Source organism: Anthonomus grandis, chromosome 9, assembly GCF_022605725.1.
Source record: "Anthonomus grandis grandis chromosome 9, icAntGran1.3, whole genome shotgun sequence".
NCBI classification, from domain to species: Eukaryota; Metazoa; Arthropoda; class Insecta; order Coleoptera; family Curculionidae; genus Anthonomus; species Anthonomus grandis.
In genome coordinates, this window is record NC_065554.1 from 14,410,178 (window position 1) to 14,433,382 (window position 23,205).

The window sequence follows — 23,205 nt, forward strand, 5'->3', positions numbered from 1 at the left end:
ATATTCTGAAATGTGAATCTGAAAACCTGATTTGTTGTGAACCTGAGTTGTTCCCAGATGTAACAAGTTATTTTATTCCATTTGTAATTTTTTTCGTTAATCCGCCAATTTGAAAATTTTAACTGTAATTTTTACATCAAAAGATAATTTATCTTCCTTAATAAGGCCCAAATTTTATCAAAAAATATTGGTAAAAGGTTAAAAATAAAGGTAAAAATACAACAAATCTTTCAACTTTACGTTCATTATGTAATAACTTTTTAATAACCTGAATTTTTACCTTAGCGCTTGGACTAGTGCTAATGCTGCCGGATCCAGGTTGAATATTTCCTGTTAATTTTATTATAGGTATTACACCACATACATAATATTATTACTTCCGCTTTTTTCTCCTTAGTAAAGTTATTATATGTTCAAAACGTTTAATTCAAAAAGTTTACATAAGGTAAAGTTGGGCAACGGTTAAAAGTTTCCTGCACCTAAATAATTTTTAATTTGATGCAGTTGTATAGAATAATTTCTTCGTACCTGCCAGATATTATTTTTATGATTATTATCTACTATTTATGTTTAAAAATGTTTTTTAGCGGAAATAAAAATTTAAAAAACCGTTCAATAAATATATTATGATGGAATGGACGTTCGACATAGGCAACGCACTATACATCCCTTATAGATTAGTTAGTTATAGGATATCATGCACTATTTTATAAGGGATTTGGGTAGCCATACACGTAAAAGATATGCCTAATATTTTGTCTGTTGTCAAGTATATATATAAAAAACTTAAAAAGTATTTATTATTATAAAAACTTATAACATCATTATATTACAATTATAAGATCCTGATTAAATAAATTTGTTGTAGGCTGTATTCTTACAGTTCTCTAATATAATCATACGCTCTATCAATAACGTTTCCAAGATGTCCCAATAGGTCCAATTGGAAGAATATGAGGTAAAACATCCCCAAATACCAAAGGCCATTGAACAGAATGTAGAGCACATACATCCTAAAAAAATACGTTACATTAACTATTCTTCTTATTTTATCATTTGTTTTTTTTTAAATGTGGTAATAATTCTATATTTAGAACCTTTGGTGTGGCATTATAAAACACTAACTAAAAGTCTCTATAAACATTCCGATACTTTCCACGAGATTGGTTATGTTATGTTGATGACGTTGATATTAATAATTTTGTAGCACAACTCAATAACTGTTTCTCATCCATTCAATTTACCTTCGAACAAATAACCAACTGTCATTCTTAGATACTCTTGTCATGACGAGAAAGAGTTATTGAGTTGTGCTACAAAATTATCAATATTACATTTGCTTTTGTCGAACACGGCAAACACATCATCAATATATCTTAACCAAACTCGTGAAAAGTAATGGAATGTGATAAAGAGTTTTGTTTAGTGATAAAACCGTTTTGCGATTTGATTTTAACAGTTAGTTTAACTGCTGCTTTCTCAATCAACCAATCAATCAATTAGCAAATTTATACGTGGCTTGATTCGTATGTGCCTCACCTTTTACTATGAACTTTGGCCTGTTCCATGGTACTATCGTCCTCTTTTAACAAATAACGTCGAGTTCCCATAAGGGCATTTGTAAAATATTCCAATGGGTCGATATCTTTTCGCCCATAACCAAACAGTTTCTTATCCTCCGGAGACAACAAGTCTTCCAATTTGGCTGTCTTGTCATTTATGAACGTCCACTCCTGCGTTATAAAATACTGTAACGCCATATTAGCTATGTAGATTTTTCTTTGGATTTTTAATAGCCTGGAATTTAAATTGAAATGTTTTCCCATATTATACTTAATGAGTTTATCAACTTACATTGGCTTTTGTCCTGTTAACTTTAATAACCCGTCAATAAAAAGAGCTGGGAGGATATGGAAAAATATCACCCTTAAGAAATGGTTTGGGTAGCAGGTTGTCACGCACCCCGATGGATACCATAACGTATTATTCAAGGGGTAATCATAACATAGACCTCTTCCTGATAAGAATATAAAGACAATGTTACAATTTAAATGATTTAGTTAAACTTACCAATGTCAACAAGCTGTTTGATGGTTATATTATTAATGTTATTATTGCTTGCATTATAAACTGAAACTCGTAGTTTTTCTTCGTAATTTCTAAAAACAAAAAAAAAATTGCTATTAAAGCTAAAACTGACGACAGAGATATTCATTTGTTTTGATAATAAAAAAGAGGCAAGTCGTTCTTACCTAATTTTATTTTTCTCTCCTTATACCTTTTGTTCTTCATTTAATTTATTTGCATATTTTTTATTAAATTGTTTTCTCCTATTTTGCTCGTCTTTCAAACAAAGACATTTTAATAAATGTAGCGCATTGTAAATTTTTAGCATTGAAGTGGCACTTAATGGTCATTTTGTCAGAATACCTTATCTCCTTATGACCATTTATATACCTATATGTTTATACTATGATACTTAGTAAGCGACCAAGTATGTATAGTAGAAGTAACCTAATATAATGTAAAGGAAGATAACAATAGGAATGTAAGTACTTCGAGCGACAAAGCATCTTCTTCTTCTGATACCGGCGTCTCATTGAAGGTTGACCAACACATTTCCGATCGCGTCCCTGTCTCATGCGACATGGAACCGTTCTTCGACATTCATTCCTGTCCACTCTCTTATAGTCCGAAGCCAGGATTTTTTCTTTCTTCCTATTCCCTACTTCGCCTCTATTCTTCCCTGCATTATGTCTTGTAGCAGTATATATTTGTCGGTGCGCAGAATATGACCTATGTAGACTATTTTACGGAACTTAATTATAATCTTTAGTAGTTTCCATTCATGTCCAATGCGCCTTAGTTCTTTTTGATTCATTATTTTATATATCTAGGGTATCCTTAAATTGAACAATTCTAGCTTTTGGACAGTTTCGGCTTCTAAGGTCCAGGTGTACATTAAGAGCTACCACACATAACAATACATAAACCTTAGTCTTATTCGCAGGAACAAACTTCTATTTATGAACATTAAAAAGTAAGCAATAAATGTCTTCCGAGCCATTTCTATCCTGATCTTGATTTCTTCGTCTGGATTTAGTAGATCATTAATGACTGTTCCGAGATATATGTATTTTTGAACCTGCTCTATTTTTTTTCTATTTAGTGTGATAACAGGGTTTATTACTTATTATCCCGAATTTCTTGCTCCACGGCAAACAGGTTTGTCACGTATTCTTTCTACGTTCGCTTTGTATCTTCATGCGTCATCTGAATGTCCTTTTTAGATCCTTCATTTCGCGGTAGTTTTCTTTCGTCAATTCTTCTTTGACCCTCTTTAAGTTATGTTTTATTTGTCTTTTTAATTGCTTGTATTTTCCTTTGATGGTGTTTTTCTGTTTACGCTTTTCTTCCATAAGATAATTTCCTAGTTCATGTATGGTTTTTTCGCTGTTTGATCCCTTCTGCCTACGACTTGTTTCCCCATCTTTAGTATTGCTGTTTTAACCTTATTTTAAGCAGTATCAATATTTGTTGTTGATGTCTCGGAAAAATTCCTCAGAATTTTTTTCTTTGATCTTATCGATCTTTGTAGTTTCCTTAATCTCATTTTTACATTGGCTGAAAGCAAGTTGTGGTCAGTATCACCGTCCGCCCCTGGATAGGTTTTTACGCTGTTGACAGATAAAATCTATTTCATTTCTAATAGGGTTGTTGTCATTGTCACCAGGTGATGTCCAGGTGTAAAGTCGTCGAGAGGGTTGTTCGTAGAAGGTGTTTGTGATGACCAACTGGCCTTCTTGGCAGCACTATAAAGTTATGTCAAGTTTTTCATTACTTCCTCCTAGCCCAAAATCCCTAATAACATTGCCTATGCTTTTACCGCCTATGGCGTTAAAATCTCAGGCTTTTGTTTCTCAAAGTCATCCGAATCCGAGTAGAAATTTTTTACAGTTTATTTATTGCTATCGGCTGTAGGACCGTATATTTGTACAAGAGTTGTATTTGTTGCGCTGGTGCATATTTGAATCATCATCATTCTCTCATTGAGGAGTATGATGTTGGTGACGTGTTATTGAAATTTTTTTTTGATCATAATGACCACAGCATGCCTGCGTTTTCCGCTGTTACATCCTGAGTAGTATAGCACCACATTGTCATGCTTACGTTGTGTGTGAGAGCATACAAGTCAGTAAAAAGCGATGCGGTGGAAATACGTCAGCGAGGTAACGAACACTGCCGTTATTTAGCAGCTACGATACTTGGTAGAAATGGGGTGCTAAGCCTAAAATCCTGCACTGGCTCTATACCATGCTTGATAGCAATCTCTTGTCTATGCTACTGTCATCTGGCCTAGGGTGATTTACTACTCTTTGGAATGGTGGACTGCTGGAAAAAGGGTCCCAAAATCTCAGAAATCGTTTAGACTACACAGGTTGACTTGTCTGTGAATAATAGGAGCAATGAGACCAACCCTTGGCGTATCACTAAATATCCAACTGAGGTTTCCGGAGCTTGCTGTTTGGGTACTGAAGCTCCCTGAAAAACAGCGAGATCTGCAAACTTGTTAAGGTTCTAAGAATAGAGGAACACTTCTATAGCCAAGTTGGTAGAAAAAGGAGACTTTTTCGCTGGGAAATCATGTCAGAACCAAACTTTCAAGCAAAATTATTCGCCAAAAGTAGCAATAAGGAACAAAAAGTAAGTTAAAGGCAAATAAGGCAAAAGGAAATCAGTTCGATTATGGTGGGTCTCACAAAACAGTGGAATTAAACATAACGGTTGAATTTCCAAGACATGGATCAGCTCTTCAACCCACAGTTCATGAACCTTGTTTGAAATAAGTAAGAGTCTAATCTTTGAATTCCTAGACAGATAGGCATAGGAGAAGATAAATAAAACAAGAAATAGACAGTGGAAACACCAATTATCTGTCATCAATTCTCTCTAGAGCTAGTATGGCGTACGTATGCTCTCTCGACACAGTGGAGTTGTAACTGATAAACAGAAGAAACGGCTTACCATCTTACAGGTAAGTGCGAAAGGGTGATCTAGACTGAGAGCAGATTTATTGAAATCACTATTTCTAGCAAAAAATTAATCTATTTATTTATTTATTATACGGGAAAACTCCCTTAAATGTTACAAACTTACAAGATTATAAACACAGTATATGGTTATTAGTAGTAATCATATAATATAAAGTACTAAATGCAAAGTAAAAGAACACTAACGATAAAAAAACATATAAAATCTTAATATAAAAACACAATTACCAAGCCAACAACTTATCACAAAGCAAGGGATATTTTTACCGGATTGATAATTAAATTTTAATTATCAATATTCGGGTGCATTGAAAATGATATGATGTTTAATCCCCTAAATGTTATACAACCTAAAAGAAAGGGACAATTAATATCACCATGTACAAGTTTGAAGATGAACATTGTATAACGCCCTACAACTAGCGAGATGAGAGATTGAAGATGATTCTCAATAAAGCGTTAATCTTGTCAACTAGGGCAATATGACATTTATAAGCACCATGGCTCAAAAATTTATGTTGAATCCTTTCAAGAGTGTATGATGTGTCTGATCTGATCAGGTAAACCTGGTTGCCTTAACGAAAAGATGACCAAAAATTTGTAATAACAAAACCCAGCAATTTGGAAACCCTCACGGCAACATTGTTAATAGGCTCCACAAAAGACAACTTCTCATCAAAAATAACATCCAGGTCTTTTATAGAAGAGACATAGTTAATAGGACATATACTTAACTCGATTTAATTTAAGAGTGAAGCTCCGATAACGACTTTTATATTTAGATCAAGCCTATTTATGTTGCACAAAGTGAAAAATTTATTTAAGACAATGTGGATGGACAATTTACTATTACCAAAAGTTCCCCCACCACTAGATTTCTTGCTAGATCTAAACCATACCTAAATAACTTAAATCCATTAAACATAAGTTCACCATCAGATATACTATTGTTTAAGCTACTTTCAACAAAGATTAAAATGTTAGAAGAACAACATGATATAGACCCTATTAATTCATATAAATTTAATGGGGTTGCTATGAGTTTTTTGTTAGGAGTCAACAACCACTGGCAATCATCTATAATAACTGATTATATGATATTACATTCTTCTGCTATCCTCTTCTCAAAGGATTTTTTGCTGCTTTATAGGCATCCTGTTGCATTTTTGTTTGTCAGAAGATATTTTATAAGGAGATTGGCGTAATTTATTACTTGATTTTTAAGCAAGTCTCATCGTCTTAGCATTGCAAATAACTTTAATAGGTCTACGCGTACTATTTATGGCCTTACCCATACGAATCATCTATGAATTGTCGATGTTTGCTTTTGGATTTGAAGCTGTTCAAACACAGGAGATACACGAACTTTATCATCCTTAATCCGATCATCAAAAGAAGGCGAATTAGATTGTTGCAAATTACCAATCATGCGATTATTAGCCCTTTCAACATGTTTTTGAAATTTAGAAGAAATGTCGGCAGTTGGAATTCCTGTGGCGCCTTTAGGGTGGGGAGAACTAGCTTCAACTGTAGCAAGTTTTTCTTGATTTCTTCCTTTATTTGTATTATTTTTCTTGCAAGGAGAGGTACACCTTTGAAGGAATCTCTGCATAAATTGGGAAAGTACATGCGCACTCGCTTTTGCAAAATAACCACTTTTGATTTAGAGGTTGATAGACCGGAATACTTTATAGCCAGGTGAAATCTGCTTTTACAGGTATCACACATAACCAATTGCGTCTCATCCAAATCAAAACTACATGTAGTACAGTAGCCTCAAGTTATAATCCACTAATATTTCAACAATCAGGAATCAATTTAAGAATTTAACCTTGGAATTAGGTTTAGGTTAGGTTAAAAGAATTGGGCAACTTAAACTGGGAGGATCTACTTCCTTTTATTAGAAGGACGAACCGCCTAAGAGAAGTGAAGAGTGAGGAGTGGCCAGGGGTAATTATGAAGGTTAGGCCTAGTAATGGTTATGAGGAAACCAGCTGCGGAACGCTGGATTTCTTATCATCATTCACTATGCCGCAGAGAAATTTACATAAAAACTATTATTTATGCCGATATTAGCTAAAGCAACCCCCAAAACCAGCTCCGCGTGACATCTTCAATTGATTTTTACGATGCGAGTTGTATAGTTTGATCAATATACGAAAGCTACATACTATTAATCCAATTTAAAATGGTAAGTACGTACGTAATTAAAATTATTTTTAAATAATACTTAGTTTAAACAATGGGAAGTTTTATACATGTAAAGAAGTGATTAACTTACTTCTCAATTGCCTTAGCCCATGTTGAAATTATTATTCCTTTTATGACGAGGTCCACTGGTATATAGTCTGCAGTGAGGTTAGGCTGTGTATATACAGACCTTAAAATACCTGTTAAATATTTAATTTAAAATTTCGAAAAGTTATTTTGTCTTATTTAGCATATTTTACCCTTTCCACTTGCAACTAGTATGCCTACTGGGCCGTTAAAGTTGTCAATCCACCCCGCTACTGGATCTTCCATTGTGGATATTACTGCAAATAAGCGTTTACTTAAAAATTATTTAAACATTTTTTTAAGTAAGAAAATAATAAATAAATAAAGTTTAATTTTTTTTTGAATCTAAATTTCTAAATTTTTTGGACTCCAAAATAGAGGTCAACAGGTCGCAGATTTTGATTAAAATTTTCGCTGTAATTTTAATTAAAAAAAAATTGCTGACATCATTAAAAAAATTAAAAAAAAAAACATTTAATTAAGCCAAATTTCTCATTTAAAAAACTTTACAAATATTTTTTTTGTTTATCTAGCTTTTTATAAATAGCCAGCCAAATATTTCTGAAAAGTTTAATATTTGTAGTTTATGCAATACGCTATACAATATGCAATACGCTATTTTTTACAGTTGCTAACAGTTCAAAATTATGTTTTAAATTATTACATTTACAAAGTTCACACAAAAATATATTACTGAGTTTAACAATTTATTCCAATTCATAAAAATATCAAAAAATAATCATTTCAAAGCAGTTAATAAATTTAACAAAAAAATGTAAATTAAACATTTCAAAAATGTGGCAGACTTGTTTATTAATTACTTCAAACCAGAAATTAGTGCTAAAATAACGTTCATATAAAATAGCTAAAATAATGTTAAACAATTAATTCCAATTTACAAAAACAGAGAAACATTTATGTTTTTTTCTTCCAGCAATTCAGTCATACATAATCAACATAACAACATCTTTCAAATTTTAGACGCACGGTATGACGTCAAACGAAATACAATAAAAAATTTATTTGTTCACACTTTTTTTTCAACTTTTAATCAAGTCTTTGTCAAAAAAACGGTTTAAAAAAAATTACGAGATCCCGATATATTTTTATAAACTCAGTATTTGGCATTGAACCATGCAGATTTTAAATAGAAAAGAAATATTACAGTAAAATAAATTGGTCTCACAATATAATTCTTAACTGATATATATTGTTCAAATAACTCCAGGCTCGCGAATAAAATTTGCCTATATTTCTTACCATCTTTTCTATCATTTTTAATTTTGGTATAAAATTCATTCTTGAATGACAGTTGAAAAATATATGGTCAACGAATTGGCTCACCAATTTCTAACATCCTTTATAAATAAATATTTCTTACCGATAGATGGCCTAAATATAACAGTAGGTATCTGTCCATCACACAAATCATTAACAACATGTTCTGACAAACTTTTAGTAAATGTGTAAGTATTTGGCATAGCACCCATGTAGTGAGGAGTTAAAATATTTAGAATGTGTGGATCTACATGTTCGGCTGCTCTGATCGCCTCTCTCCAGTCTGCTTGGACTGGATATACTTTTTCTTCAATTACCTAAAAAGCAAAGGAAGATTTATCAATTATATATTTATATAATTAAAGCAAAACTCACTTTTTTATCAGTTTGGCAATAGGTAGTAGAAACATGAACCAAGATTTCCAAATTCTTAATTTCTCTAGATAAGTGGACCACTTCCCTTGTTCCCCTTGTGTTCATTAAGAGAGCATCTTTAAGGGGATCATCAAATCGGACTGAGGCTGCGGCATGATATACAATATTAACTTCATCAATTAGAAGTTTTCTTGATTCTGGAGATAGACCTGAAGTGAGAAAAGTAAATCTAAATAGCATGTGTAAAGGTTATTTTTAGTTAATTTACCTAATCCAATTTCTGTGACGTCGCCCAGTATTGGTGTGATTTTTTTAATATTTTCTGGATTTTCCTGTTTTAACCTGTTAAAAAGCTGCACAAGTTTTTGTTAAGAAATAGAATAGTTAATAAATAAACAAATTTAAGTTTAGTTAGGTCTTACTGGAGTATCGGTCATAATTTTAATCCTTTCTTCTGGACTTTTGCCTTTTTTAGACCTCATAAGTACGTAGATATTGGAAATATCCGGACAGCTTCGTAATATTTTTTCGATTAAAACTTTTCCCATAAATCCGGATCCCCCGGTGATAAAAATCTTCTTTCCTCGAAAATATTCGGGTATTGTTGGTGTTTCTTCGAAATTTACCATTTTGGTTTATATAGAAATTTCACTAGGGAATTATTACTGAAATTTTTGGTAGCTGCTACAATCAAATTTAATACAAAAATATTACATACTAAGGGCGAAAGGTGTTAATTTCTGATAAGTGTAAAGTTGTCTAGAATTCTAGACGAGTCATTAGACCTTTCGATATGAGTGTTTATGCTAGTTTCATACGAATACATTTAAAATTTGAATTGTCAATTAAAATATTAGTTTGCACCAAACTGACATAATGTTTTATTTTCCTGCCCTAGAGACGCTCTCCTCACTCTCGATCCGGCAGTTGATTTTGATTTTTCTTTCAAATTTTGTATGTGCATGTTATGAAATAGTACATTACGAGGGTGAATCAAATATGAACCGGACTTTGGTTTTAGTAATTTTATTGGTACAGTAAATAAAAGTTTGAACACATGTTATTTTTCTACATAATCTCCTCTCTTATTTACGCATTTTTCCCACCGGATCGGAAGTTTTTTAATTCCTTCATCAAAGAATGAAGCTGGTCGTGTCAGTAACCAATTGCGCACAAACGTTTCCACACCTTCGTCGTCGTCAAAGTGATAACCTCCCAATTCTTCTTTTAGTGGCCCAAACATGTGGTAGTCACATGGTGACAAATCGGGACTGTAAGGCGGGTGTTCAAATCGTGCCAAAAGCCTTTCACACACGGCAAGACGGTTTGCTTTCTGATCTTCCGTCAAAAGGCGAGGAACCCATCTTGCACACACTTTGCGGTAACCCAAATTTTCTGAAATGATTGATTGAGCACTTCCGTATGATATTTCGACGTGTGCAGCAATTTCCCACAATGTAAGGCGGCGGTCACCTTCAATCAGCTCACGGATCGCACGAATGTTCGCCTCATTGATGCTTGTCCTGGGTCGGCGTGCATGGCTCTCGTTTTCCACTACCTCTCGGCCATCGGAAAATTTTTTGTGCCAGTCGTAGACTTGAGTCCTTGATAAGGTTTCATTACCGAACTGTGCAGTTAGTCGACGCAAAATTTCGGAAGGTTTTACGCCCTCACGCGACAAAAATTTTATAATAACGCGTTGCGCAACAGACGTGTGTACCTCTTGTTCAGACATGATGCTACTAACAGCTCATCTACTCCGGTGCGCCAAACCGACTGACTCCCCTCCTCTTGACATCCCTATCTAGCATATATCAGGACGTCGCGCCACTCGCTTCACCTATGGCGCGCTAAACAGAAAAGTCCGGTTCATATTTGATTCACCCTCGTACTAAAAATACATATGGTCTTATATGAATCATCTAATTTCGAAACCCTACAAATCCATTTTTGATTAATTTTGGGACTTTAACATCAATATGTCTGTATAATCTGATACAATATGTATAGTGCAAAGACCTCCAAATCTTATTTAAATGTATGCTTTAAAGTCAGTTTCAAAAATCCGACAAATCCATACAGATTTCAAATCGCGGTGAAAAGTTCCGCGTACAAATTGCATTACAAATTTTAAGGGCATAGATAATGTACGTTAGATTGCAGGTGGATGTGAGGATGAAATAAAAATACAATTATGATTACTATGTGCACTTAAAAGTTAAGTGTAGATGCACCTCGCTGTGTCAAAAATCAGGAACTTACGAATATTCCGGGTTATAGCTAGTCACTCATTTCTTCTTCTAGGCAGGGCTTTCGCACTCATATTAAAAGTTATTAAATAAAAAATGCCATAGTATCTCCACTAGAGTCTCTTATAATATTTAAAGGTCATGAAACCGTTTATTCATTGGGCCGTGATGTTGTTGTTTATAACTGGAATAAGGATGTCCAAAATTCAACCTCCTGCTCAGTTGCATTTTAAATTAAATATGTCTAAAAGCTTTTTCCTAAGGAGAGGAAAGAACAAGACAATAACAGTTCGAGATGAACAATCGTACAGATCGGATCTTGGTGCTTACCAATCGGTTTTCAATAAAAAGGGAAGACAGCAGCAAGTATCCTACAACTACTGTATGTCCTAGCAAGGAGAAGCTGAAGGACGTAAAGGCCCTTTTAAAATAACTTGGGGGAAAATTGGCAAGCAATAGAAGCATTAAAATGCTTCTATGGTCTTTTTCAAAAATACAATGGTATCGAGAATCTTGGTTATCCAAAGGAAGCTGATATTAGTATGATTATTTATGAGCCTGTTAAGAAAGTTTCAGATCAAAGTGTTTAATTTTTAATTCTCATTTGTTTAAATAAACAATACTACTTCTCTAGTATATGAGTTTTTTTTTCAAAACCATAAATCAAACTTTGATAAACCACCATATGCAAATTTCAAATACCGATAAATCTATAGGTCAAAATCATAAACCGACAATTCAGTTTAATTTACTACAATTTTGACGTACTTTAAGTTCTTTTACAAGAAAATCTATTTTTTTTAAATTAATCAACTATTCCTCTAAATAATTACATATAGCAGATAGGAAAGAGTTCTCATAGCAAACTAGTTTTTTGATAATTCTGAAAAATTGAATTGTTTTGAAACTAGACGATTCATATAATTGTGTTAAAAATGTGAAATCTAAGCATTATTTATTTCCTATAGTTGCCTTACCTTAAAAGTGTACGCTAATATCGCTAACCTAATCCATGACACCTTGATACGTAAACTGAAGTTTCTTATGTAAAAAAGATAAACGAAATCTAAAATTATAATACAATGACATGTAAAATGTAAATTAATTTAAGAAATTAAAAGCATGTATGGTAATATTTTGAAAAAAATCATAAAATTTAGACAAAACTTTTTAAATAATGACATTGGCGTAATTTTCTATCTAATGTTTATTTTCTGTCTAATATTTCTTAATAAATTTTCATGAGTTCTAAAAAACTATAATAGAAAAAGTGCAATTTTTAGATTTAAATTTGAATTTCCATATAATTATCGACATGTTAAACGTTGTAATAGTGCGGTGTCACTCCCATTCATATGGCATTAATTAAATTCAATTGATGAATATTGTAATGTAAATTTTTTTGAACTTTGTAGCTTATTATAACAGATATAAATTTAAATGTTAAATTTTAAAGGCTAAGCGACCTTATTTCTTATAACTGCGCGTTGCGCACGAAAGATGAGAAGAAATATCATTTAAGTTCAAAAAATATCTACACATAAAATATTATAGAAGAAGAATCAAAGCATAAAATTCACACCACAAATGCAACATGCACTGCTCAGGTTATTTGTGCATCATAAAGCAATGATTGGACTTATTTTTGTGAAATCTCTTACAAAAACTTAAGCTTGTGCTAACTGCTTCGGGGCATATATTTTAAGTTTTGGTATGAGTACTATAGAGCTAATAGTTATCATTTAAATCCTTGAATAGTATTTATTTAGTACAATTTGCAAAAATAATAAGAATCTTATGTTAGACATTTAAACACACACTTTTCCAAACCAGTGACAACTCAACGAAGAATAAGTTCTACCATCCGAAAAGAATTCTTGATTATTAGACTAAAAGAACGAATTGAACCTCTGTAGAACACCAAAGATGGGAATAAATGCACTTGATATATAGCCCTTTATTTCAACAAATTATCATAGATCTGTAATGTAAGATAATTAAATTATTTGTTCGACTCATTATCTATTTGGTCGAATATCATACTGAAATCAATTTATACTGCAAAAGGTAGGTATTTTGATTTTTAAAAGTAGCTTATTTGAAAGAAGTGCTTTCTAGAGAAAGGAATTCTTTACCATGTCATGGAACCAATTTTTTTTAGTTGTTATATAAATAAGCCAGTGAAATACTAAATAATTAAACATATCTTGTAAATTTTGCTGATCATTCAAATCTTTAAAATAGTAGCAACTCTCTTAGAACGCCTCGACATGTCTTTCGATAGACAAAACCCATTTTGTCAATTTTCGTATGAAACAAAGAAATACAAAGACATATAATCAGGTTTTATTTAATGATAAAGTTGTACACCTGGCAAAAAGTGCAAGATTCATAAGCACCTGGACTGGAGTGCGCATTTAGTGAATCTTTGCAGAAGGGTCAACACAGCGTATAACTCTTAAAGGTAATTCCGAAATATTTAAGTACTGATACAAAACGAGTCTTGGTGTTTAAAAAAGGGCTATACGGACCATGATCAACCTTCGGTAAACAGAAACATGTAGAGGAAGATTTAGAGATCTTCAGGTTCTCACACTTGCTGGATTTTACATATACATGAGAACTTGATGTTTCTGTTCAAAAATAAGGATAAATTTCTGGAGCATAAACCACACTACAATATTCCCATCCATTATGCAGAACTCAATTTTCGAACTCACAGGTTCACTGCAACAAAGTGGGAATCCACTTTTTGTTGTATAACGTACATTCTAGTTAGTGTTTTAAACAGTTCGTTAATAGCAAAGATTATTTGAGCATGATCTGTTGGGAAAAAATACAATCTGATATTAGGTTTGTTCTAGCAGGAAATTTGGGATGGTTTGAAACTAGTTTGATGTATATCGCAGTTGCGCATGACCAGACTGAGACCGCGTTGCAAACGGTTTTGGACTTATACGTGCTAGAACATCTTTTTAAGATTATATATTATATATTCAAACACCAATTCCTTTACAACGGTCCCAAACAGTTTTTCTTTATAAACCCACAGCCAGGAAGTTCGCGACCTTCAGTAAATAAAATATCTTCATTATATAACAAAACAATGCTCAATGACATATCGATTTGTTGATATCCAACAAAAATATCGCTTATCAATAAATCATGATCACAAACCACTTGCATCTGAAAATAATTTTAAATAGTTGAGTGAACAAAATAGTTGTTTAGGTCAAAAAATAGAATCTTCAGACCTAATGTTCCAACATTTTATTTAAGTGGTAAAACTCAGTAAAAACTAAATAGGTATTTTTTATTTAACTGACCTGGATGGAGTAAAAATTTATTTATACTTTCTATTTGAATGAGTCTGGATCATTCTTAGGCTTATCAATCTTTATATGAGGACCATCAATAGCCCCAATGGCCCCTGGGAATCCATTTTCTCTGAAATGTTGTTCAATAGTTGTCATTTCAAGATCAGATGGCCATTTGGTGACATTCTACTTAGGAAATGTATCATCCTTTTAAGAACATAAAAAAGGCAGATAATTGTGATGTCAAATCTATCTCCAACATCTTTAAAAGAAGAAGCTTTATGACCAGCAAACCACAAAAAAAATTATGTTTGTTCATAGGCTGATGGCTTGCCTGATAATTTCCACCAGATTGTGACTTGTGAAAAAACTCACTTTATTCAAATCTATGGCCAATATCTTGAGCCACTTGTCTGCTAACTCGAAAATGCACAACAATAATTCCTGGTTATTTTACAGTGGTACAGTAGCCTTCGTTTTTTGGTCTCCTGTGGCCTTGGAACAGGATATCTACTAGTTCATCATTACTCGATACATTAGAATCAAATCCATGATTTGAATCCGAACTTGAAGAGTCTAATGACATTCTGGATTCTCTTAAAACGCGTAATAATAAAAATAAGGATATATTTATATACCCAATATATAATGTAAAATTTATAATGGGTATATAAACACAAAATTTTATTGAATTTTTTATATACCTCCCTTTAGATATTTAATAAATACAGTAGTAAGTTAACTCTAAAACCAGCCCTAATACTTTGAAAGCAGCAAAAATCAGATTTCAATTATCACACAATGAAACGTGATCAAACCACAAGATCAAACTCAAAATCCGATATACATTTCTTATTGATTATCTGAATGACAAACAAAAAAAGAGAACAGAGTCTTGACATATACCTTGCGCATGTCCTAAACCGAAATCTCTAGGAAATTCTACGGACTACTTTCAGTGGTTTGAAACCAATTTCCAAACTGAACTTTGTTGTTGCTAGAACAGCTGACAGGCAGTCAGAATCCCGGATTAGTTTTGCTAGAACGCGTACTTTCGCCTACGCAGATTCCGGACCGTTTGTGTATTGGTCAACTTCTGCTAGAACAAACCTATTATCTTGAAGTTAAAAAGCTTATACTAGTTTACAGTTCACAAGCGAACTGACAAGAATACATTTAATTTTCGAGTTGACAATATTTCTTTCTCCCAAGTATTCCTACGTATCGGAAAAATTTGGATGAAGAATGATTAGAATGATTTGTTTATACTTGCAGAATTTAAAATAAATGATTTAAGGAGTATATAAATGAAATTGTAAGTAAATCCTTTTGCTTAAAAGTAAGAAGCAAATGTTCACGAAATAAATAGATTCGCGTCAAATGTATGAATAAAGCCAATTATTTACTAACAAGTATATACGAGAATTTACTTGCGTAAAAGTGATGCTGCTGTTTAGTAGACCTATAACCAACCATTGATGGTTCGCGAATTCCACGTGGCACGATTTTCTTTTTTTACATGACTGGATGAGAGAAATCTCCGAAATATAAAGTACTACAAAGTGCTTTTATAAGCATGTTTTAATTTGAACAAGCAACTGTCAAGTGATTAGCTTAGAACCTTCCAGGCGAGAGTGTGGTGCTTATTTCTGCTGTTTATTAAATGAAAATCTATTTAGATAGAAGATATTTGGAAAATCCAGGTTGCCACAAGGGTCATAGCCAAATTGGCGAAGAACTAGGCATTAACAGTCAACTGTATCGGGTATGTGCGAATGGTGGTAAAAAAATTATTCAACAGGTCAATCATTGAATTATCAATTTCTTCTTAAAGTCATCATGCTATAATGAAAGCTTAAGAACTATGGGCAAGACAGTTTAGATTTCCGACTGCTATAGGCTACACTAGACTTTCACACCTCAAGAGAGAGACCTAAAGTATATGGAGACGAATACATAAACCGCAAAGGAGAAGCAACTTTGAACGAGCAAGTGCATTGCGACGTACATATTCACCAGCTAATCGGGTTCATGACAGTCGACTCTGGAAAAGTTGTAAGTGAGGCGATGTACAAAGAATTCCGTTTAAATCGCTTATCAGGGTTATAGATATGGAATTAAGCCTTGGCTTGTTACACCTTTTCGAGAACATCTTGATACAGACTTAATGAAGATTTACAATAAATTGTTGTCAAAGAAAAGGGTAATTATCTAGCAATGTTTTCGACGCATTCCTATACTGAGATATTTTTATCGGGTAACATTGAATACCTGGTAACATTGTTCTAGATATAATTAAATTGCAGCTTATATCATTTTACAAAACCTTGCTAAGGCCGTCCAGATCCAGATTTTAAAAAGAATGATGACAATGAAGACGCCTTACTTGCTGATGGGAATGAAGAAGAAAATGACAACGTCTTACGTATTCGCGGTCAGGAAGTAGGTACCTAAAGCTTTAGCTAATATAATTCAAAATTATGATGCACATCGATTTGTATGTTGATGTATGTATTTGCAATAAATGTTTATTGATTGTAAACCCAAAGTAATTAGAATACAATGTAAAGGAACATAAACTCTGTAATTATAGCATAAATCTATGAATTGTTTCTACATGCTATTAAAATCAATTATATGCTCCCAGACAAAGAAGAAAACAACAGAAATGTCCTTTATAGACCGCTAGCATAATTTATTTATTTACTTACATCACTTAACAGAGCAACTCCAATAATACTATATAAAGTTTGAGAACTGCGAGCTGATAGCCGAGGAGTGTGTAAATTTAGAACTTGCAAGATCTCTGACGAATCAATTACGCCATTAATTAATTTATGTAAGAACTGTAAATCTGCCGAATCCCTTCTTTCCTGTAAAGATTTTACCTGAAATCTTTCAAGCAAACGATCATGTGAGAAGCCGATTTCCGGGTACACTCTTTCGCATTTAAACCGAAGGAATTTAAGAAATTTTCGCTGTATATTTTCAAGGTCTTAAATATGGTTTTGATAAGTCTTTGAAGTGGGTTGATCTTGGTAGTATCACATTATCAATTTTGTATTGGTAAGCAACACAGTTCTTTTTTAAGAAGTAGGAGACTACACAGCATTTAGAGGCATTTGGAGGCAAGTTGTTATTATTGCCCATTCATTCACTGAGTTAATGTCTGCTTGGAGTTTAATGCAGTCCTCAATAGGATCAATTCTACAGTATAATTTTTTATCATCACAGTATAATAAGCTGTTTACTTCTAGGTCCTTAGAAATGGTATTAATGAATGAGTTGAAAAGTAGAGGTCCCAATATGGAACCTTGTGGTACGTTTGAAGGAGCGACTATTTTATGTTAGCTGTGTCCAAAGCATTCAACATGTTAAGGACGTTTAGTGAGATAAAAAGAAATAAGAGACGTTAAACGCGATGAAAACCTAAATTGGTCAGAAAGATTTGATATAAGAATGGAATGATTAAGACACAAATCAGCGGCATCCAAAATATTATTAATGATTTTATAAAAAATTACAACATCTATACATATATTGCCTTCTATCCTCCAAAGAAGAAAAATTGATAGGTGATTCAGAATATGGTTAAAAACATTTTTAAAGACCAAAGACCAATTGTTCTTAAAAACTTTCGTTGTACGTGTTCTAACCTGTCTGCAAGGTACGGAAAACCAAACCTAATATTTGCATTGCTCTATTGCACCTATAATCTATATTATTATCCAAATATTTAACAAGAAACTGACGTTCAAGCTAAAAATCATCTAATTAGTAACTGAAAGTAGGTAGATCCTTCTTATGACTGAAGGATATTACTTTACACTTATTGGTATTCAAAATCGATCTATTTTTATTACACCACAGCAAGAAGCCATTAATATCATTTTGCAGCAACTTACAATCCGAAGGTAACTTTATGACCTTAAAAATGACATCATCTGCAAAAATCAGGAATAATATGGAAGAAAATAGCAGGAAGGAAAAGATAGATTGAATATCATTGATAAAACAATCAAAAAGGAACGCAGAGTGATACTCGCCTCAAGGAATATCTGATGTAGTCACGATTTCTGAAGACACGAAGTTTTTTATTTTAACTGCTTGTGTTAACTGACCTATAAAAAAACCACCAAACCACTCCAACAGATTACCAAAAATTTCCAATATCAAAAGTTTCCTGACAAGCAAGTCAAGGGTTTTAGAGAAATTGGTATAAATTGAATTAACCTGCCACCTATTTTCTAAAGCCGCCAACAAACCTATTGATAACATAAAAGGTTGGCACCAGTGGAAAGACCTTTGGGCAAGCATAAATTTACATGACTATAGTAAAAATCACAGGCATGTCATCTGAAACAGGACCAAAACTAAACTTAAACTCACACATACCATATAACACGTCAGTAACAGAAACGTGTAGTACATCCAGACTAACAGACTTTTGTTAAGAAGCATCTGGGGAATCTTGTGAACTTTGACTCTGAGTAAACACTGAAGCAAAATGTTGGTTAAAAAAATGTGATTAGTAATAAATCAGTATCAATAAATAATATCGTTATAAATCATAGTTTAAGGATACTTAGCAATTCCTTGTTTTGAATTGACATACCTTCAAAATGATCTTAATCTTCTTTCAGTTCAGTTAATCTAATTCCTAGATAATTCTCTTCTCAAATAATTTGTATGTGCCATCCCTCTACTCTCAGTTCAGAAAGACTGCGTAATATTTTTATGTAAATTCGGAGGTTTGATCGATTTGATTTGATTTATTGGTAATTTGATTAGTTTACGTTTAAGCTTTTAAGAATACTAATATAAGTGTTAGTGAAACTATGGATCGACTTCTGCAGAGATTTCTGTAGCAGTAGCTTTATGGCACAAGAATTTTTAAGCTTTTTAATGGCATACAACCTTGGAAATTAACTTTATGTACTTCATTTACAACTGTTCTAACCAGGAGTACTAAAGATTTTTCTATGAACATACCTAATGTTTTTATGTGGTGGATGTTGTTTTTGTAAGCTTCGCGGTAAGTTAACTAACTATCTTATATATTATAATATAGTATATAGTATATTGGTATATTTGGTATATAGTATATAACTTTAAGTGAATTGTGAATTATATATATTATCTTCTTAATTACTTTTGTTTTGTACATACACAGATTCTAATCTAGGTGTACATCTATTCATACTTTTGTGAGTTTTGTAAAATTATTGTAAATAAATTTGATTTGATTTGATTTGATCTTCTGGAATTCTATTATTAATAATATCTGGTAAACTTTTAATTTCTGTTTTGGTACATGCGTGCTCAGATACACTTTGAAGTTTTCCTTTTTTTATTTTATTTCATTTATTCATTCAAAGCCTTTCCATACAAAATATGTATAAGTATAGGTCACGGATGAAAATCTTAACCTAACTAAAAGTAAAGTAAACACAATAAAATTTACCATAAATTACATAAATACATTGTTTATATGTACAGTAAAGCTATAAAGGGTAACTAAAACTAAATCCAAATAACACAACGGATAATACGTTACTATAGACCTAACTACCTTTATGTATGAATTAAAATTACTAATATTTTCGAGGTTAGATGAAAGTTCATGTTAGAAGCTGAATTCTTAAATAAAGCACTAATATGTTGAGGAATGAAGCATATCTAGTCGGTGCTCCTGTTGTAAAAAGCGTTATTTCTAAAATAGTGCTTGCGTTTTTAAGCGAATAGAAATATTGTAGTGAAAAAGTGACAATATTGTATCTCAGAACTGATGGAGCAGCATGAACTCTCCACTCAGCACTATTACCATCATCAAGATGAGCCCCATAAAATTGTAATCCCGTAAGAAAAGCTACTCACGTGTACATGCAAATAGAGGAGAATTAAACTGAGATGAACGTTTTCAGCTTAGTGAACACAAAACATGATGCAGCTTTTTCCACTAATCGATGTGATAAAGCCAACTTAAATTTGAATCTATTATTTCCCAAGAATTTCATTTATTTGGCATATTTCCATATATGTTCTTATCAAGTACGATTTAGGATTACTATCGAGGATTTCACGAGGACTAAGAAGTTCCGACTTTTGAGGGTTTAGAATTAAGCCGTTATTAATACACCATAATGAGATTTGATTAAAGTGAATATTTGTATCTATAATAAGGTCATTTTGATTCAGATGAGAAACTGGAAGGGAAGTGCATCAGCAATTTTAAAATAGCTGCATTTCTTTAAATATTTACGCAAGTTATTAAAGAATAATTAGAAAAGTAGTGGTGATATTCCAACCAGCGGGATACCGTATTTTATACCTTAAGTGGTCGATCTAAATATGTTATTGACAATCGTCTCCAACTGGATAAACAAAATTGCCGGCTGGTAGATAAGAGATAATCCAATCTAAGGCTGAGAGAACAGTCAGATAACTTGGAACCCAAATTTGTTTAACTGTCACCATGTGCCGGAACCAATCATTTTTATTATATCGATACCTGCCTGTATATTTAAAATATGCAAAAAAAAATATTCATTTTTTAATTTTTGTCCATCGTTCGCGGTACTGTGTTATCGGCTTGAAAATATTAACAAACTTAGATCAACTGTGATTCAAAATTACATAGACTCTTTCGACTTATCGGCTTGAAAATTATAACGTAATAATCAATCTGAGCTTCTATGCTGTGCTTTGAAAAGGTAATCGACACAGATTCAATAAAAAAAAAATCATTTCCGCTTGGAATTCACATAATAATTGAATCAACATTGATCAGGGCGATTTTGCAAAAAAATTCTTTTTAATGAGTAATTTTTAGTTGCTTCGATGTATCCATAACAATTTTTTTTCTTGTAAATTAAAATATATTCCTTTTAGTAGTGTTTTCAAAGGCCTATCGGCTTTTATTGACTATAAAAAATATGTTTTCTGTATATTATAAAATTATAATATTATCAAAGATTTTAGGTTACTAACGTTTAAAATAATTTCTCTTGGTTTGTTTCCAAATGGTTTTTCCCTTATCGGCTTAAAATCGATGAAAATGACTTTGATTTTTATTGTTTTTTTAGCACATAATTGTAAATAGCTTCGCTCCTTACTTTGAAAAATAATTATTCGAATAAGCTAGCATACTATAATAAACTTATTTCAGTACCTAGTGATTTTAGGCTTGGTCTACCCAAATTTAGTAAAAACACTATTCTCTTATCGACTTGGATGCCATAATATATTTCTGTGATGCACTTATGCACTATTTTAACTTTTAAATATTGATTTTTTTAAACTGTTTCTTTCCTACCTTTCCACGAGCAACCTCTTCTCCCAAAATAATATAAACGTCCCCAATGTTCAGCTCCACTTGACACAATTAGCCGCCTTTTCACACCAAATTTCAATAACTCGAACGTCACCCGACACCGGATTAGCAATAAAACTACCAATTTAAGTGCAATATGCAACTAATGCGCTGAATTTGAAAGGCATATCAGCACTAAAATGTTGAAATTTTACCTTGGCTGTGAGAAAACCTTAATAAGTCATAATTTTTGCTGTTGTAACAATAATTTTCATTTCGGTAAAATATTAGTTGTTTTTAAATAATAAATTAATTACGGCCAAATGGGATTTTTAGAAGTGTGTTAATTATGCCCCGCGAATGCAACAGTGCAAATCGATTATGAATTGCATGTATTTACCAATATATTTCGTAAGTTGCCTTAGGATTGTGTATTAAATTTTTTTCTTGGATTGCAAACGATTATAAACCATTATTTAGATTATTCCAATTAGTATTGCTGAAACGGGATCAATAAAAGACAGTACTTCAGTCAATCAGTGTAATAATTTTTTTTAGCACTAATATATACGCATAATTCATCATATTATTATATTGTTTTACGTAGGGTCAGCCTATTTAATGCGTATCATAACCTTAAGATGCTAATCATCAGTTAGTGGCTGACGATATTCCTTATGCTCTACATATCAACTTAGGCTTGGATCTATTTTGTCATCATATAATAACAGGTTTGGGTATTTTTTTAAAGAACTCAAAGCAATCCGTTGAGAATTACAGGCATTATGGCAATGAGTCATTGTGATATGTGATTTTTCGAAAAATCTTAGAAAACACGACTTATTGTCTTTTTAGGAGCTCGTTAATGTTTTGTAACATTAAACAACTTTGAATTGAAATTAAAGAATTTTGTAATCCCTGATTGATTTGATTCCACTAAGGCATTCGATACCATAAACCACATTGCGCTTTTAAATTAAGAGTGTCAATAAAAATTATTATGGTGTTAGAGACAGAACCTTAGAGTGACATATTTGTGAGAACATATTTGTTTGATAAGATCCAAGGTATTTTTAGGTAGAGAAATGGGAATCAAAGTACCCTTTTTGATTGAATAAAGGTTACGTCTTTAGTTCCTCAAGAGAGTGTAAAGACCCATTTTTTCCTTTTGTTGTTCATTCCAATCCAGATCGTTCGGGATGAGAGCATACTTTTCGGGGAAGGTTGGGAAAGGGAACGTTGTTGACAGTCATTTCTCTTAGGATAACTAGATAGAATCAATTTTACATCTGAGATATTGTGGTTAATCCTTTATCCTAAAACATCATCATCTGTCCTACGGTTTT

At 32.4% G+C, this 23,205-nt stretch overlaps 1 protein-coding gene across 6 annotated transcripts; it reads right to left on the minus strand.

The window, feature by feature from the left end:
* Positions 1–782: 782 nt before the first annotated feature.
* On the minus strand, positions 783–22,031 carry LOC126740099 (putative fatty acyl-CoA reductase CG5065). Of its 6 annotated transcripts, none has more exons than XM_050445997.1 (12): positions 21,863–22,031; positions 12,208–12,296; positions 9,404–9,632; positions 9,250–9,334; positions 8,982–9,190; positions 8,710–8,923; positions 7,502–7,585; positions 7,333–7,441; positions 2,071–2,159; positions 1,855–2,017; positions 1,540–1,797; positions 783–1,013 (listed from the first exon to the last, which is right to left on the minus strand). In XM_050445997.1, exons 3-12 carry the CDS (start codon positions 9,608–9,610, stop codon positions 878–880), a joined length of 1,554 nt encoding a protein of 517 aa, XP_050301954.1. In that variant the 5' UTR covers positions 9,611–9,632; positions 12,208–12,296; positions 21,863–22,031; the 3' UTR covers positions 783–877. The 6 variants fall into 6 exon arrangements, with proteins under 6 accessions (XP_050301954.1, XP_050301953.1, XP_050301950.1 ...); XM_050445996.1 differs by having other exon boundaries at positions 9,404–9,646; XM_050445993.1 differs by having other exon boundaries at positions 9,404–9,665.
* Between the last annotated feature and the right edge of the window lie 1,174 nt (positions 22,032–23,205).

Bases quoted from the DNA above. Each gene is read 5' to 3' on its own strand.
- LOC126740099 (XM_050445998.1), bottom strand. From the start codon at position 9,610: ATGGTAAATTTCGAAGAAACACCAACAATACCCGAATATTTTCGAGGA. The intron at 9,191-9,249 runs GTAAATTAACTA...TTCTCACTTCAG, and splicing joins CGTCACAGAAATTGGATTAG to GTCTATCTCCAGAATCAAGA. The intron at 2,160-7,332 runs GTAAGTTAATCA...TTTTGTTTTTAG, and splicing joins TGGGCTAAGGCAATTGAGAA to AAATTACGAAGAAAAACTAC.